At 38.9% G+C, this 15,535-nt stretch overlaps 2 protein-coding genes and 1 non-coding gene across 10 annotated transcripts in view; 1 reads left to right on the forward strand and 2 right to left on the reverse strand.

The window, feature by feature from the left end:
• The window catches only part of limch1a (LIM and calponin homology domains 1a), a 55,132-nt gene extending 47,142 nt beyond the window's left edge, over nt 1-7,990 (reverse strand). For 4 of the 8 annotated variants that reach the window (XM_047816153.1, XM_047816154.1, XM_047816152.1 and 1 more), the window contains exon 1: nt 7,504-7,988. In XM_047816153.1, coding sequence (XP_047672109.1) covers nt 7,504-7,605 — 102 coding nt within the window. In that variant the 5' untranslated portion in view covers nt 7,606-7,988. Of the gene's footprint in view, nt 1-7,503 lie in introns of all 8 variants that reach the window. The other 4 variants (XM_047816148.1, XM_047816151.1, XM_047816147.1 and 1 more) reach the window with 2 other exon arrangements.
• A 1,762-nt stretch (nt 7,991-9,752) lies between these two features.
• On the reverse strand, nt 9,753-12,824 carry uchl1 (ubiquitin carboxyl-terminal esterase L1 (ubiquitin thiolesterase)). The gene is made up of 9 exons (XM_027174295.2): nt 12,530-12,824; nt 12,425-12,436; nt 11,935-12,063; nt 11,699-11,834; nt 11,302-11,387; nt 10,951-10,998; nt 10,803-10,872; nt 10,415-10,473; nt 9,753-10,328 (listed from the first exon to the last, which is right to left on the reverse strand). The coding sequence occupies exons 1-9, from the start codon at nt 12,560-12,562 to the stop codon at nt 10,245-10,247; spliced, it is 657 nt and encodes a 218-aa protein (XP_027030096.1). The 5' UTR covers nt 12,563-12,824; the 3' UTR covers nt 9,753-10,244.
• A 2,111-nt stretch (nt 12,825-14,935) lies between these two features.
• Nucleotides 14,936-15,009, forward strand: trnai-aau. The gene has a single exon. It is a non-coding gene; the product is annotated as a tRNA-Ile (tRNA).
• Nucleotides 15,010-15,535: the final 526 nt, after the last annotated feature.

Consider the following 15,535-nt stretch of genomic DNA (forward strand, 5'->3'; position numbering starts at 1 on the left):
AATTTCTATTGAGAACCTCAATGCGACCTTCAAGAGCATCAACATCTCCCATTCTCTCGCTTTCATAACAGTTTGAGTGTAAAAGCAGGACTATGTTACAGCGAATGCTGAATGTGCAACTTTTTAAAAGAAGCATGTGTGTGTGTGTGTGTGTGTGGTCCTGGTACTGTTGCTGACTCTTGGTCCAGTAGAAGACTAAATCATTTAAGCTCTAGACCCCCACTTGAGGTCGGGGTTTTAGCTCTCCAAAATAGAGACGCTAAATTAAGATCAAAGATTTTTTCCAGGTCAGAAACAGAGATGTGTCTAGTCCTAACGATTCCTAAAAGCATTATTATTGATATAGAATCTTGGTCTTGACTTCTCAAACCTGACTGGTCAGAAGGTGTTGATTCATTTTCTCAAACGTCGTCTCTGGGAGTAGTTTCGAGGCCCATCACGTGTTCAATCCATAGAAACACATTTCCTCGCCTGATCCATGCCTGTGTTTGATATTTGATTGCGCCTCACGTTTCGGATTAGTCTGCTCTGGTCTCGTTAAACACCCTGTGCTGCGCTCAGATCCGTCTCTGCTCTCATTTCCTGCCAGAGCAGGAATCCAAAAAAACAGAGCAATAAACACATAAAAGCAAATGTCAGAAGTGCCGGAAAACCGTGCAATGAGTGAGTCACTATAATGTGTTTGTGATATCAGAAGTCTGGTGATTCGAAGCGTGCTAACGTAGTGGATTCTGTGGTTGAGTTGTCCGAGGCGGTCGTGTTTGTAGACCGTGGTGCGTTTTGGGAATTGGAGTTTTTGTAAAATGCATAATATGATTGGATTCAACAGTGAACATATGAAGGCTTTCGGCCTTCATATGAATGAATGAATTCATTTCATTCTGTAATGAATTCAGAAATCCTCATGACATCTCAGGGAGTTTTTCCTTGCTACAGTCATGTCAGGGTTAGATGTTAGAGATAAACAGTAACTTAATGTTAAACTTTACAATTATTCAGTTTCTATGCTTCTGTAAAGCTGCTTTTAGACAATAGCTGAGGTGAGGAGGTGCTGCTTTGTTTCTGCTTTAAGCAGCCGTGTTGATTTGACATCACAGTGTTCAGTAATTAATTCAGAATAAATTTGTAATTTGTAGACCGAATGATGTAGAAGCAGCGTAATCAGTTCTTGTAGTGTTAATGTAAACTAATTACATGGTGAAATGAAGCTATGTGCAGTGGTAATGAGTCTGATACAACACACCAGGATTTGATTTTCAGCTCGGGTTTTTGATTTTATTCATGGTTTTTAAAAATACGTGAACAAATCCTCTACTGTTTTTTTTTTTGGGGTGATTTTCTCAGTCACTGTGTAGATTAATAGCTGGTTACGTCGTAGCCTATGTAATGAGGATAATACAAGAAAAGGTGTATATTGGGACTGAGATCTTACCAAACCCACTGGACCTCCACACATGAGCTTTGGTCTGATATGTAGCTCACGGAAAGGAAGGAAGGCCACAATGAGGCACATGTGAGTGTGTTGGATGCAGGTGCAGGTTTAACACCAGGCATTAATTCATCTCCAGTAAATACTTCATCCTGCTCAGTGTGTGCATTTATTTACAATTACACGAGCGAACAGGATTTGGGGAGAATTTCTTCAGCAGTCGATGGCAGTGTGATTTAAAAAAAAAAAAAAAGATAGCCGATAAATCGATTGATTCTTTTTCTGGTAACTGCATCTCTGACAATACTTCAATAACAGGTTTATCTTAATGCACTCTTTATTCTAATACCTTGTCGTTTCTATAGTAACAACTTACATAGGAAGTTACATGGCAGATGCTGTACATAATGCGCTCTAATGCTGATAAATTATGGATAAACTCATGTTATTTAACAGAGTAAAACAACTGCGAGGATGTGTTTACTTTATATTTAGGGAACGGGTCTCTTTCAGCACTTAGGAACCTTTTCTGCCTATAAAACACTGGACATTGAGGTTTCTGCTTGTGAAAATGAACTTAAGTGGCATAAAAAATAAATTTTTGGCAGATCAGTGTAGTCTACACATCAAAACAAACCTAAACTAAAAATCAGTTCTTTTTATATATTTATTTCAATCGTCCATTTTCTGTAGTATCCTACACAGGGAATATCCCAAGGAGGAAATGGGAGTCGAACCCATAATCCTGGAGGTACGATGCAAACATGCTAACCATTATGCCACTGAAGCCCCCCCAACCCAGTTTATTCTATTTAAATAATGCAAACTTTTACACCCAGGTTCTCTAAAGTCTGTTTCCACTAATTTCTCGATTCCACTTATAGTTTAGTTTCATTTTCTCTATTACACTGCAGTCTAACTGACATCTTATGTTTACCCTGAATCATTTTGTCCTCGCTGTTTTGTGTGGAAAATTATTTGGGGATTCAGCACCACTGAATCATGTGTGTTTCATCGTGGTTTCTCACATAAGAGCTTTGGTCTAAAGCTTTATTAAAGGGAGCTCAAACAGAGAGGCGTGTACTAAACGTCATTTACATGATATTTACATTTCTTCATGTGGCAGGTGCTTTTACCCAAAGTGACCTACAGTCAGAACCGAGGATTAATCCAGCATGAATCAGGACTGAAGACTTTATTTCAAAGAGAAAATAACTTTAATATAATGTAAAAAATAATATATAATAAGTTAACTTTTGGAAGCTGGATTATTTTGGACTTTGGACACAGAATGGCATGAAGAAGAGAGTTGATGGGGTTGATTCCTGTCTGACTGACTGACACACTCTCCATTTGTTCTTTAACTGACCTGGTCATTATTTAGTAAAAAGACTTATCAATGATTAAGAAGGTTCAAAAAACAAACAAACAAAAACAAACAAATAAATAAATAATACAAACAAAAATAACAGTGAAACCCATTGGTGGGGATTTTAATGAACATGAACAAAGAGAATTCTATTCTCTACCCTCCATTTTTCCCTACAAATGGCAAACAACAATGTCAAGTCAAATTATATTGAATATATTGATATAATCTTAAAGTTAATAATACGTTTACAGCATGTGGCAGACAAAGTTATCTAGAGCGACTTACATTTTATACAACTGAGCAATTAATGGTTAAAGGCCTTTTGCAGGGGCCCAGCAGTGGTGAACCTGGGATTTGATTTCACAACCTTCCGGCCAACACCTTAACCATTAGTCTATCACATTATAATACATTCCTCAGTTTTGGGGTTAAGGTGATTCTTATTAAGATAATCACAAACAATTCAGTGTTTTCACAATCCAGTTTAAGAACATGTGGCTTTAGGAACCTTTTTTTTTTTTTATTCAAGAACAAAGCAAAAATAGACTATATTTTAGCCTGCGCTTCCATCTCATTTCGCTTCGCAACAGAGTAGCATGCTGACGACACGGTTGGAAGAGTTGGTGTTTAAATAGAACTATTGGAGTAAACAACGGTTGTTTGCTCGATATGCAAAGGAAAGTTGGCACATTAAGGAAACAGGATGAACCTGTTTTACAGCCAAGAGAGCACCCCAAAGAAATGAGTGAATATCCAGGCACCACCAGCACCGCAAACAGAGCCAAATGTGATCAAGTCAACACTGACATTGGGACATTTTACCCGATTGAAACAAGTTTGTCCCCAGTTTTTTTACATCTTACCTTATTACTAAATGATAAAAGTTTCAAACATGACTCTATATACTAGCACTGCTTCTACTATGACTAGTCCCACCATATCTCAGGGTAAGAAGTAGGTATACATCAAGACACTTTTCTGATCTGGCACAGAGGTGGTCAAATGAACTTCCTCTAGATGTCTTCAAACGACAGGTGAAGCCCTTCCTCTTCCTGAGTCTGTAACCTAGTGAACCAGTTTTAACCTATTCATCGATAGAGACTTCAAAGCACTTTTGCATGTTGCTCTGGATAAGCGCGTCTACCACATGCTGTAAATGAAAATGACATCTTTTATGATTCGAGGCAAGGATGGATGCAGGTGTAGATGTTAGCACGCAATAAGCTTGACACTGGCACACAGGTATTTTTGGGGCGAGAGAGCTGCTTATAAGGGTAAAACATGACAAGTAAGGGTGACTGAGACTCGTGACATGCTGCAGAATTGTAGTTGATTTGGCATAACCATGGCAACAGCCTTTACCAGTTATACTAGTTCACCGTTGGCTTTCTGTTCCATTAGCAGATTGTAAATCCACTTCCATTTTTTCCCATTTAATTTTTCATCCCCTAAAGCCACATACTGTAAAACTCACAGGAAAACATATAGGCTGAGACGAATGATTTCAAAAGATTTTTAAATTTGTGTCACTGGTAATCAGATATATATTTTAAGCATGGTTAAACAGAGATTAGATTAAATTGGATGTACTCGTAGCACCATTCGGCCTTTGGGATGACCAGGGATGCCCTCGTGTCTCAGCATTGTTTTTACTTTGTAGCTGCCTGTGAACTGATCGAACTTTTCGTGTTGTCAGTGAGTGAATGAGTGAGTTAAAGACCTTCAGTGCTATTCAAGGATGTTTTCCTGCTGATGACTGAAGGCCTAGAACATATGGATCTGTAACACTGTGTCAGTGCTCTGCTGCCTCATTCTAGCATTTCCCATCGCAGCAGCTGTGCCCTTTATTCTGTGTGTGTGTGTGGCCGAGGCAGGGAGAAGTTATATGTCATGTTTCTCTACTGTTGAATAAATCGATCTGTCAAACCTTTAAGCAGTTCAAACTACTTATACTATACTTATACTTATACTACAACTTATAAAATCACTCTTTGTGGCCATGGGAAGCAGAAAAGTATTTCAGGACTATTAATAAGTATTAAATGTAATATATATATATACATAGAACACGTGTGAGGGAAACAGAGAAGCTATACATCACATCTTAGCAAAATTCTGCCATCTGCACTGATCTATAGAGTATCAGCTCTTTTCTCTCAAAATACACACTCAGATGCTTGATCCCACACATCCCATGCTTCATTCCTACCCCCATATCCGTGGCTATCAAACACAATAAATTATATAAAGAACAAGTTGAAAAACCTCTGAAACCTAATCAGCTGAAGGAGAAGAAACTCGGCCTGCTGTAATGTGAGCCGCCAACACGGAGGAGCCGAAACATGAGAGGTCGCGAGTGTGTGCTTTCAGACATAGGCAGCTGCTCTGTGTCTTTTCACATCAAAATATCTGGAAAATGTCACACTCATGCCCTTGCTCATATCTGTGGGGAAATAATGATGTTGACCAGATTCAGTTACCCATAATTCCACTTCCTGTGCTGGATAAGAAACTTGTGATCCCTGCAGAAACATAAAGTGCCTCCAAAAAAAATTCACCGATCTATCCAAAAACTACATTATATTGGCTGTGTGGAAATCACCCCAATGTGTGTGTGTGTGTGTGTGTGTGTGTGTGTGTGTGTGTGTGTGTGTGTGTGTGTGTGTGTGTGCGTGTTCAATCTAACACTGTTAAAGCTCTTTGGAACCAGCAGAGTGCTGAGCTATTTCAGCCTGGCTATTTATGAAGCACTCCCCATCACAGCTGCTTCTGCATTTACCACTGACATACCTCCAGAAAGTCCGTCACTCACATACACACACACACACCTTCTTATACTTGTGAGGACCTTCCACTGACAGATTTATTACCACAGCTAATTAATGCTATGCTGCACCGAAAACTAGCCTCAGTGACTAAAAATTTTGGCTTCTCTCTCCATCTCTTCTCTCTAAGATCCTGTAAAATGGTTCTAGACTAAAGTATAATCTTAAACCCAACCCTGAATATTTTTTCCTTTATTGCTAAGCTAAAAAAAAAAGCAGCAGACAGCAGAACGACTGACTGAAAGTGTTCTTATTTTTGTTTTGTTTGGCTAAAATCCTATAAAATATCTGTTTAGATGTACAATGTATGTTTTTGTAAAACTAATGGGTAATGTGAATAAACTTAGAGGGATGAGCAAACATACCTCACACAGACATTGCAGAGATGGTGTGAATACAGCGGGGTGGGGTAGAGAGAGAGAGAGAGAAAGAGAGACCATACTGACAAGCGAAAGAATTAAGGTCAGGTTTTCAGGGTGAGAGACAAAAATCTAGAATGGAAATTGATTTGTTCTACTTTCTGCTCTGCAGCCTGATGGACATGTTAGTTCAGAGTGAGAAAAAGAGAGAGAGAAAGAGAGGGAGACTTCTCACAACTGATGTGATGAGAAAGACTGAACATTTACATTAAAGAATGCTTTCTAACATACTAACTAGATTGCTAGGAGAAAACTGCTATGGTGTCGAGCTACATACATTTTACTAGGCTAGTATGGAGTTCAGATGTAGAGAATAAATAGGTCACAGTATTAATAACGAGGCCGACATCTCGAAACATCTCCAACCCTTGAGATAGGAAAAGGAGAAGATTTCAATCAGAAACTATAAATAGAGCACACTGACACTAAGCCAGTTAGAAAGTCATTGTAGTGCGTTAGCAGCATTGTGACTGCCTGTTAGCATGTCTAGGAGCATCGCCTGCTAATAATGCATTGCAGTCACATAAATATACGTTTCGGACAAACCTATGTCTTAGTAACTTTAGCAAAATTTCACAGTAGCTTCATACTCTCAGTACAACTAAATCTACAGTCACATATACAGCATTTTAGGGCTGTGGGCCACCAGGAGGCGTTCCTATTACTTGTTGCCATAGTAACCAGAGTTTATCAGTGGCTGGGGCAAAGAAGATGATAAATATATCCTACGGAATTTTAGATATTTAACTAATGAGCAGGGGGAAAAATGTGTACCAATATACTTAATTTCGGCATGTTTATCTTACTGATGAATTCATCCGTATTAGCAGTTAGCTTGTCTTATAAACACCTAAATGCTATTAGACACTCTTTGCAGCCGTGGTGAGCAGAAAAGTATCCCAGGACGCTCAATACGCTAAAACGTGAGGAGGATGGACTACAATAGCTGGAGACGTCATCAATTGATCCGCGCATCACAAATAATGAATATTAAGCAATTTATTTTTTATAAATATATATATTTTTTTAATGTATCAACAGATCTAGGTGTTTATATTTGCCATCAATTTGACGTCAGCATTGTGATCACATTATTATGATGATGATGATGATCATCAACATCATAATAATCATGATCATGATTATTATGATGATGATTATTATTATTACTTTTATTATTATTATTATTATTATTATTATTATTATTATTATTGACGCGCGAGGAGCTTCGCTAGTTTACTTTCCACGCGAGTCCACAGCACGTGACGGCCGCGTTATTGGCGCACGTCCCCCGCCGCCGTAACCCAACGCACGCTCTCACCTGCAGGCCATCTACCACACACACACATACACACACACACACAACAGGTGACGGTACAATATTTCTAGCCCGTAAGCGTTCACACAACGTCGCGTATAAACATGAAGCGCACGACAAAAACGTGACGTCTTTCTAACCTCTATCCATTTCTGCGCCTCCTGAAACGCAGGTCCCGAGCTGCACTCGGTGGCTTCATGGTGATCCGGACGGGAACCGGAGCCCTCGTCAGCACTGGCCATTTCCTATAGAAAGTCCTCGGCGTTGTCCCGATTCCCCACCGCACTGCTTCTGCGTGTTACTGCGTCCAAATCCGTAGCTGGATGCTGACGCTGAGCGGTGAACGAGGTGCTGCAGTTTCCACGCAGAGCACCAGCGCACTGCTCACCACAGTCCGAGCTAAAAATACAAGGCTGAGACGCTGCAGGCGCTCGGAGTTCAGCTCTGCGCTCAGCCAATGCGAGAGGCGGACGGATCACCCCGCTGTGAAGACAGGAATGTGCACGAAAACAATGGAGGAGTTCCGTTATCGCTCCGATTCTCTCGGTCTCCTACTACGAAATGCATATCCATTGGACATGTCGTGCACTACGTAGGATGTACAAGCCGCTGCTCCACACTCTACGCAGTGCACTTATGTAGGGAGTAGCAGTGTATTCCGGATAGCCTACTTGGTTTAGAAAACGCTGCGTTGTTTTTTTTTTATGATTTAACAGTCCAGATGAAGTAAAACCTGATACAGTAATGCCTTTATTTAGATTATTGCAATTATTTAGATGAATTATTACATGAGATCTTTACGCAAAATCATTTACATTTTTGACAAATGCAAATCTGCTTCACGCAGGATCTCCACTGGTGTCCAACAGGGCTCTGTACTTGGTCCGCTTGTTTTCCCCCTGTATAGGTAAAGTTATTTCCTAACATGGGTTTTCTTACCACTGCTATGCTGATGATACACAACATATCTTCTCTTTCCCACCCTCAGATACCACAACTTCTGATCGTATGTCAGCATGTCTGGCAGAAATATCACGGATGACGGCTCATCAGTTAAAGCTCAATCCTAGCAGAAGTAAACTGCTGATCATCCCAGGTGATTCATCCTCAGGTCATGATCTTGCAATATCCCTGCATAACAATCTGATCTCCCCTTCAGTCACAGCTCACAATCCTGGGGTAAACCATCCTTTTCCTCTCATGTTGCTAATGTGACGCGCTTATGTCGGTTTCTTCTTTACTATATTAGAAGGATTCGGGCATTTTTGTCCACACAGGCTGCTCAGGTACTTGTTCAGTCACTTTCATTTCAAAACTGGATTACTGCAACGCACTGCTGGAAGGTTTACATATGAAAGCAATTCGTCCTCTGCAAACGATCCAAAATGCAGCTGCACGGCTTGTTTTCAGCCTGCCTAAGTTCTCACGCACCACCTGCTCCTGCAGCCCCTCTACCAAAGTTAACGCATCCAATAATAGACTTAAAGCACTTTTGTATGTCGCTCTGGATAAGGGTGTCTGCCAAATGATGTAAATGATCCTACTTTTTCCTCCCTTTATTACTTATACAAGAACTGAAAGGTTATTGTGATTAATAGAAGATTCTGACACTGAAAATACTTCAAGTCGATAAAGGTACAGTTTGTAATGACATACATCATGTTATAATTTATAAAGATTATGCTACAGTATAGAACACATTTGGATCTGGAAAGGACTATAGTCTCGTGCAAGAGGAATTTCTCACAGGTGGAGTTCTTATTTAAATTACAATTCCAGGATTCATCATAGTAGTTTCTGCTTTTTGAGGTCATATAGCATGATGCTAAATGGCTGAAGCACCAAGTTCTATTGAACAGAATTCCTTCAGCAATATTAGTCCGCCCCACCTATTAACCTCACTTATCTAGTCGGGCAGAGTATTCGAACAGCAAGTTACCTTTATTCGTCGGTCTTCAGTAACTGCTTCATCTTAGTCAAAATCACAGAAAATCCATAGGATATCCTGTGTGGATGGAACTGCAGTAGGTCACAGGACACTATGTACATGTGCCGTAGAGACCAATCCACCAGCATGTGTTGGAAAAGGAAGGGGGAAAAAAGAAAAAAAAAAAGAACTCAAATTCCCCAGGTATAAACCCAAGCTCAAAATCAAAGTAGTGTTACTTCAGAGCAGCTCTACCAGTGTACATACGAGAAGGTAAAACCAATCTTTTTACCAGTCAGAATTTTTGCATTTGTCAGTATTTGACCATAGTGGGGGCAAATTGTCTTGCAATTTTTCTTTTTTTTTCTTAAAATAAACTGACCTGATGATTGGCTGAAAACAGCTTGAGTATATGCAAAATTTGTATTTGTCGAAAAAAATAAAAACCACAAACAAAAACAGTTTCTTCACATTCATTTTATTTTTTTAACTACATTAGCAGTAACCACAGCAATAGAAAGTCCCTCTATTAGCAACAACTGGAAATATTTGTGCTGAACAGCATCACAAATTCCCCTGCCACCTATACTTCCTACACCAAGATGAGCAGGGCTCTACACCAGATTAAGGGTTTCCTGGTGAAGTTTACACATCCAAAATCTGAGCCAATCAGCATCAAGATCACAAGCTGAAAACCTTTGTCTATATAGACAGAACTGATCACAAGAACATGTGTCAATTAGGCAACTTGTGCAAATACAACAAATAATGAACAGAACAGAAGCCTGGCAGTTATGAAGTAAGTCAGATACAGAGAAACGATTGAGTTGTGTGCGAAATTCATAAGTAGCCAGTGTGTGAACTGCACAGGATTGATGTGCTCTCGCCTGAAAGGGAGGGGGGGGGGGTGGTGGTGGTGGTTTTGGTCAGTAAACAGGAGGGTACAGCTCATCTTCAGGCCTTACAGAGTGCCACAGCAGAGAATCGCATCTCCCCTTTCTCTCGCTCTATAAATCCATGACATGCCTTTGCAGCATCCTACCAAAAGGTGGAAAAATTCCATAATTCAGACAGTAATACCAAAATACACAATTACTAAATTGGATGGATTTGGATCAACATACCACGACAAAGCTGGTCGGACTTGTTGCACCATGGTTCACCAGCCCCTTTATTCTACCATCTGTAAAACAAAACACTTATTTTAGATCTGCTTTATGCAGTTAGCCCACATGACCCCCTTCTACTTGCACTCACCAGCATAGGATTAAACCTTTTGACCAAATACAAAGAATCTGCTCCAAATGTGATATGTTCCTTAATCTTAGACCTCATTTAACGGTCATCCCTCACTTAACACAATCTGATACTCAGACTATACTACTTGATTATTAAACTGACAGTGACTTAAATTAATTTTTGGAAAGTCAATGCTTTCTTGCAGGCCACAATGCATTGAATAAGAGTCAGAAATACTGCATGTTGCACAGTGTAATGCAAGTGACGACCTACCAAGTTCATAAACCTGATCATCGACATTGACGAACGTGATGAAGTGGAAGTTCACATTGTCCGGTTCTTGCTGTTTTTCAAGAAAGATAAATAATTAGTATTAAACCATTAAGCAGGAATATTCTCTGTGTGTGTCTGGGTCTCTTACATGACAATGTCCCACTGCAGCAACTTCATCATGAGCTGTTTGGATTGCCTGCAATGAACAGTTATTTAAGTTCTCATTAAAAAAACCAAACAGAAAAAAGTAAATATGCTGTTTAACTGTAGAACCAAGACAGTCAAAGTAAAATACATAAAGTGGTTAGTGTGTGCATACACACGTGGGAATATCTACAGGGCTTGTTTGACTTGACATTATGGGATTCAAGCCCCATCTACTGTTAGACCCACATATTGCAAAGGACAGACAGGGTGGCCAGACTTTCTAATCCAATATGAATAGAAAGCACTTAACCACCCTACTGGTGTCCATTTTCATTTAAATCTACAGTAGTACCTCATTTTGCGCCAGCTTCTTGGCTCGTTCATCAGGGGACAATCCAGCCGTTTCTTCTAGAAATTTCTTCAAGATAGAATCACCTTCTAGATATCGATCAGAAAAAACTGTTTTAGGAACACTCTGTTCAGGTGAATTTCTCCTGCCAGATTTATAGTTGTGAAATTATATTACAGCCATGCGATAACCAGTGGCACACTGAATGATCCATTTAGTATATCTGCATGTCAGCAAATATTCAACCAGAATTAATATGTTTTTATATCCTGCAGTGCATCCTAGATTTGCCTGAAGAAATCACCCACCTTACCAGACATCTGATGAAATGTCAATGTTACCCAGTAGAAATACAAAGTATAACAATAAGAAATGTACAAGTCAAACAAAAATTACAGACCAAAACTGAGTTTATCCTGATTGTTGGCTACGGCATGCACCAAGCCGACCGTCCCACAGGAGTTTTCCACCGTCTGACTCATAAAATAGACGTCCTTACATGGGTCAACTGACTGCTTGGAGCGAAACTCCTCATGCTAGAAATAAAAACAAAATTTATTCTGGTAACCTGTACAATCTGACAGAGGTGACAAATCAAACTCTTGATTTAGAGAAATAACGTGCATGTGATTTCACCTGTTGTGTCAAAGGGAAAAGGAGCATCAGGGCGCAGCAGGGCGTGGGCACCCCAGCAATGGCATCATCCTCCAAGCTCAACACATCCACAAAGTGCCAGTCTGTTTTCACACCCAGCTTACTCAGCACCTAGAACAATACAGAAGGTCTAGATACTGACAACCTCTTTGTATCACAGACAGAGGATCACAGCATCATCAGGCAACAACTTCAGGCCATGATGTCATGTCAATTAGAGACAACATAGACAAGCCAAAGCTAATATATTTTGAGTCGAATACCAGTAAAAAAATAAATAAACCCTAATCATGTGGTAAAGCCTATCAGAGATGAGTTATGAGGTAAATTTAACCAATGTGACCGTTTTATAAGAGAGCAGGTGGCTAAAGCCGAGCCTACGCCCATTCACTGAGGAACAGTAGTTTGTGGATAAACGCCTCAGGTGGAAAAAGACAACAGGATTTTATGTATCATGAATCAGCAAACTCACCATATTCAGCATCTGCAACAACAACAAAACAAAATATAGATTAATACTTTGTCCGTATGAAGTGAAAGCGTCATAGCAATTCGAGTTAAACCTCCACAAACAAACCTCAGGGTTTATTTCCATCGGTTTCCACGCCATCGTAACGGTTGGTTTTTGAGGGTCACTGTAAGCTAACAAGCTAATTTAAAAAGCGTAACGGTCAGAAATTTTAAAAATATAAACGGTGCACGAGGCTTATATACGACCGGTCACATTCCATTTTCTCCAGACTGAGGGGTGTGTGTTTCTAAATACGTGTGTTTGATACGAGTTTGTGACGTGTGACAACGCATTAACACTGGAACACGATTTAGGAGGTGTGCTACTGTTACATTACTTCAGCTCGTCAAAATAAACAGTTGGGATAAAATGATATCTCGCTCGAAGTGAAAATAGTACAGTCCACCCGGGAGAAGATTCTAGAAAATACCAGACGCGACTGAATCAATATTTAACTGAATCAAACTGATATTTAACTGTTTAACAAAGACAAAGACTGATTAAAATCACTCTCAAAATAATGTTTTCTATCATTTTTGTGCGCATACAAGAACAAAAATAATAACACAAAAACAAACAAACAAAAAAAGTTTAGATATTTAAAATGATTTAATCTATTAATTAAACATTAAAATGTGCTTTTTGTTTAAACGTACTTTATATAATAATAATAATAATAATAATAATAATAATAATAATAATAATAATAATAATAATAAAGAGTCGATTCTAATGACTTGGTACATAACTGTCAGGAACCAACACGACTCATCTGATTCACCGACTAATGTGCTTTATTATTTCGAAATAATACACGACAGCGACATCTACTGGAGGAAGTGTGTTCAATACACTGTTTCTTTATTGCTGAGACAATAATGCTATCACATTTTACATGAACCATTTCAGAAGATTTTCTTGAAAGAGATGTAAGAGATGTAACCATGTTGTAAAATAGCGACAACAAAACAAATATTTGTGCGGATTTTTGACAAACAATTCTTCATTTTAATTTAGGAATAATATCATATCTTGTAGATAGTATTTTGTAGGTAATACCATGTTTTGTGGGTAATTTGAAGGTATATTTTCACCTTCACCTTTATAAAAATTGAAGATTAAATTAATTAATCAATCAATCAATTAATATTAAATTAATTGATTGATTAATTAATTAATTATTATATATTTTGTAGGTATTATTATTATTATTATTATTGTTGTTGTTGTTGTTGTTGTTGTTGTTGTTGTTGTTGTTATCATAATAATGCATTATGTCCCTGAGGCACTTCACTGAAATCCTAATTCTACAAAAAAGCCCATAACCCATTCATAAATCCAAATTATCATGGACAATGGTGCATATTGAGATACGCTGATGATTACATGTATCCATGCATTATCCTTTATATAAATAAAGCAAATATTCAAGTCAAAGGTATCAAGTTCGTCGTGTTGGACCAAAACAAAATTTTTTGGCCTTCTTATGATGACTTCCACTGCATGATGACCCTGCAGCGGATAGTGAGGACAGCTGAGAAAATTATTGGAGTATCTCTTCCCTCTATCATGGACATTTACACCACACGCTGCATCCGCAAAGCCAACAGCATTGTGGATGACCCCACACACCCCTCACACACTCTCTTCACCCCACACACACACCTCACACACACACTCTTCACCCTCCTGCTGTCTGGAAAAAGGTCCCGAAGCATTCGGGCCCTCAGGAATAGACTGTGTAACAGTTTCTTTCCACAAGCCATCAGACTCCTTAACAAATGAACTGAACTGTACTGAGCACAACATACACAAGCACATCAACTGTATGGACTGTACAGACCTACACTAAATACACACACTTCCAATATATATCCATCAATCTGTTAATATGCTGTTTTTTGCAAACTTTTTACTATTTGCACATTCTGTCTGACATTTCAGTTGATTTATTGCTCTTTTGCACAATACTTTACAATGTCTCAGGTAACTGCTGCTACAACACTGTGTTCATTCCAGTATTTCTGCACACGTAATATTGTCTGAACATACAGTATTTACACTGGCGCTGTTTCTGTTTATTGTCTTTTGTGTATTGTCTTGTATTTTTTGTTTGCACTGTCTTTTGTCCTGCTCTTTTTGTCTTGTTTGTCTTGTTCTTTTTTGCACCAGGTTGTACAGATACACTTTATGTATCTAGGACTAACTTACTAAGTCCATAGTTCTGTCTTTGTTTTATGTAGCTTCATAGTCCTGGAGAAACGTCTAATTTCACTGTGATCTGCAACAGCTATATATGGTTGAAATGACAATCAAAGCTTCTTGACTTGACTTAGTACCAAAATGATCTTTGAGATGGTGAGTCCATGTGATATCTCACCATGTAGATCACAGTCAGATCAGTGTGGTACACGGTGTTATACTGGATAATATTTTTTTGCTAGACAACCAGCTGCCAGGTGCTACGTCACCGGCCGGTTAGCTCAGTTGGTTAGAGCGTGGTGCTAATAACGCCAAGGTCGCGGGTTCGATCCCCGTACGGGCCAGTCAATATTTTTTTAATAGGACAACTAATGTGATTATTATAGACCGTTTTCACTGTTATATTGTTTTTACTAAGAAACTGGGGTCAAAAAAGACTGTCTGAGTAGCATTTGACATTCAGTGCTAAATTATTTTATTTATTGTGACACAAAACATAATTAAAAATGAAGCAGACAATTTTGTACACATATTTGCTATCCTAGAAAAATACTCAGTAGAACCACTTTTTGCAAGACACATGTCTCTATCAGCTTTATATATCTGGAGTCTGATATTTGCTTTATTATTCTTAGCGAAATTGCTGAAGTTCTGTTGAATTGGACGAGGACAGTATCGTAATTGATTCTCGATTGAATTGAGGTTTCAGCATTTACTAGGATGCTGTAAAAACATTATGTTTCTTCTCCATATTGCTGTCAACCCTGAGCAGTGTCTCATTCTCTGCATTCACAACATGATGCAACCACCCCCATGTTTCACTGACTGGATTGTATTCTCAGAGTGATGAGTAGAGATCATTTTCCAACA

This window comes from Tachysurus fulvidraco, chromosome 7 (genome assembly GCF_022655615.1).
Source record: "Tachysurus fulvidraco isolate hzauxx_2018 chromosome 7, HZAU_PFXX_2.0, whole genome shotgun sequence".
NCBI lineage: Eukaryota > Metazoa > Chordata > Actinopteri > Siluriformes > Bagridae > Tachysurus > Tachysurus fulvidraco.

Excerpts from the sequence above, each read along its gene's own strand:
- uchl1 (XM_027174295.2), bottom strand. The coding sequence starts at position 12,562 with ATGGCGTGGAAACCGATGGAAATAAACCCTGAG. Across the intron at positions 10,873-10,950 it reads CTGCAGTGGGACATTGTCAT|CAAGAACCGGACAATGTGAA; the intron begins GTAAGAGACCCA and ends CTTGAAAAACAG. Across the intron at positions 10,474-10,802 it reads TGATCAGGTTTATGAACTTG|ATGGTAGAATAAAGGGGCTG; the intron begins GTAGGTCGTCAC and ends TTTGTTTTACAG.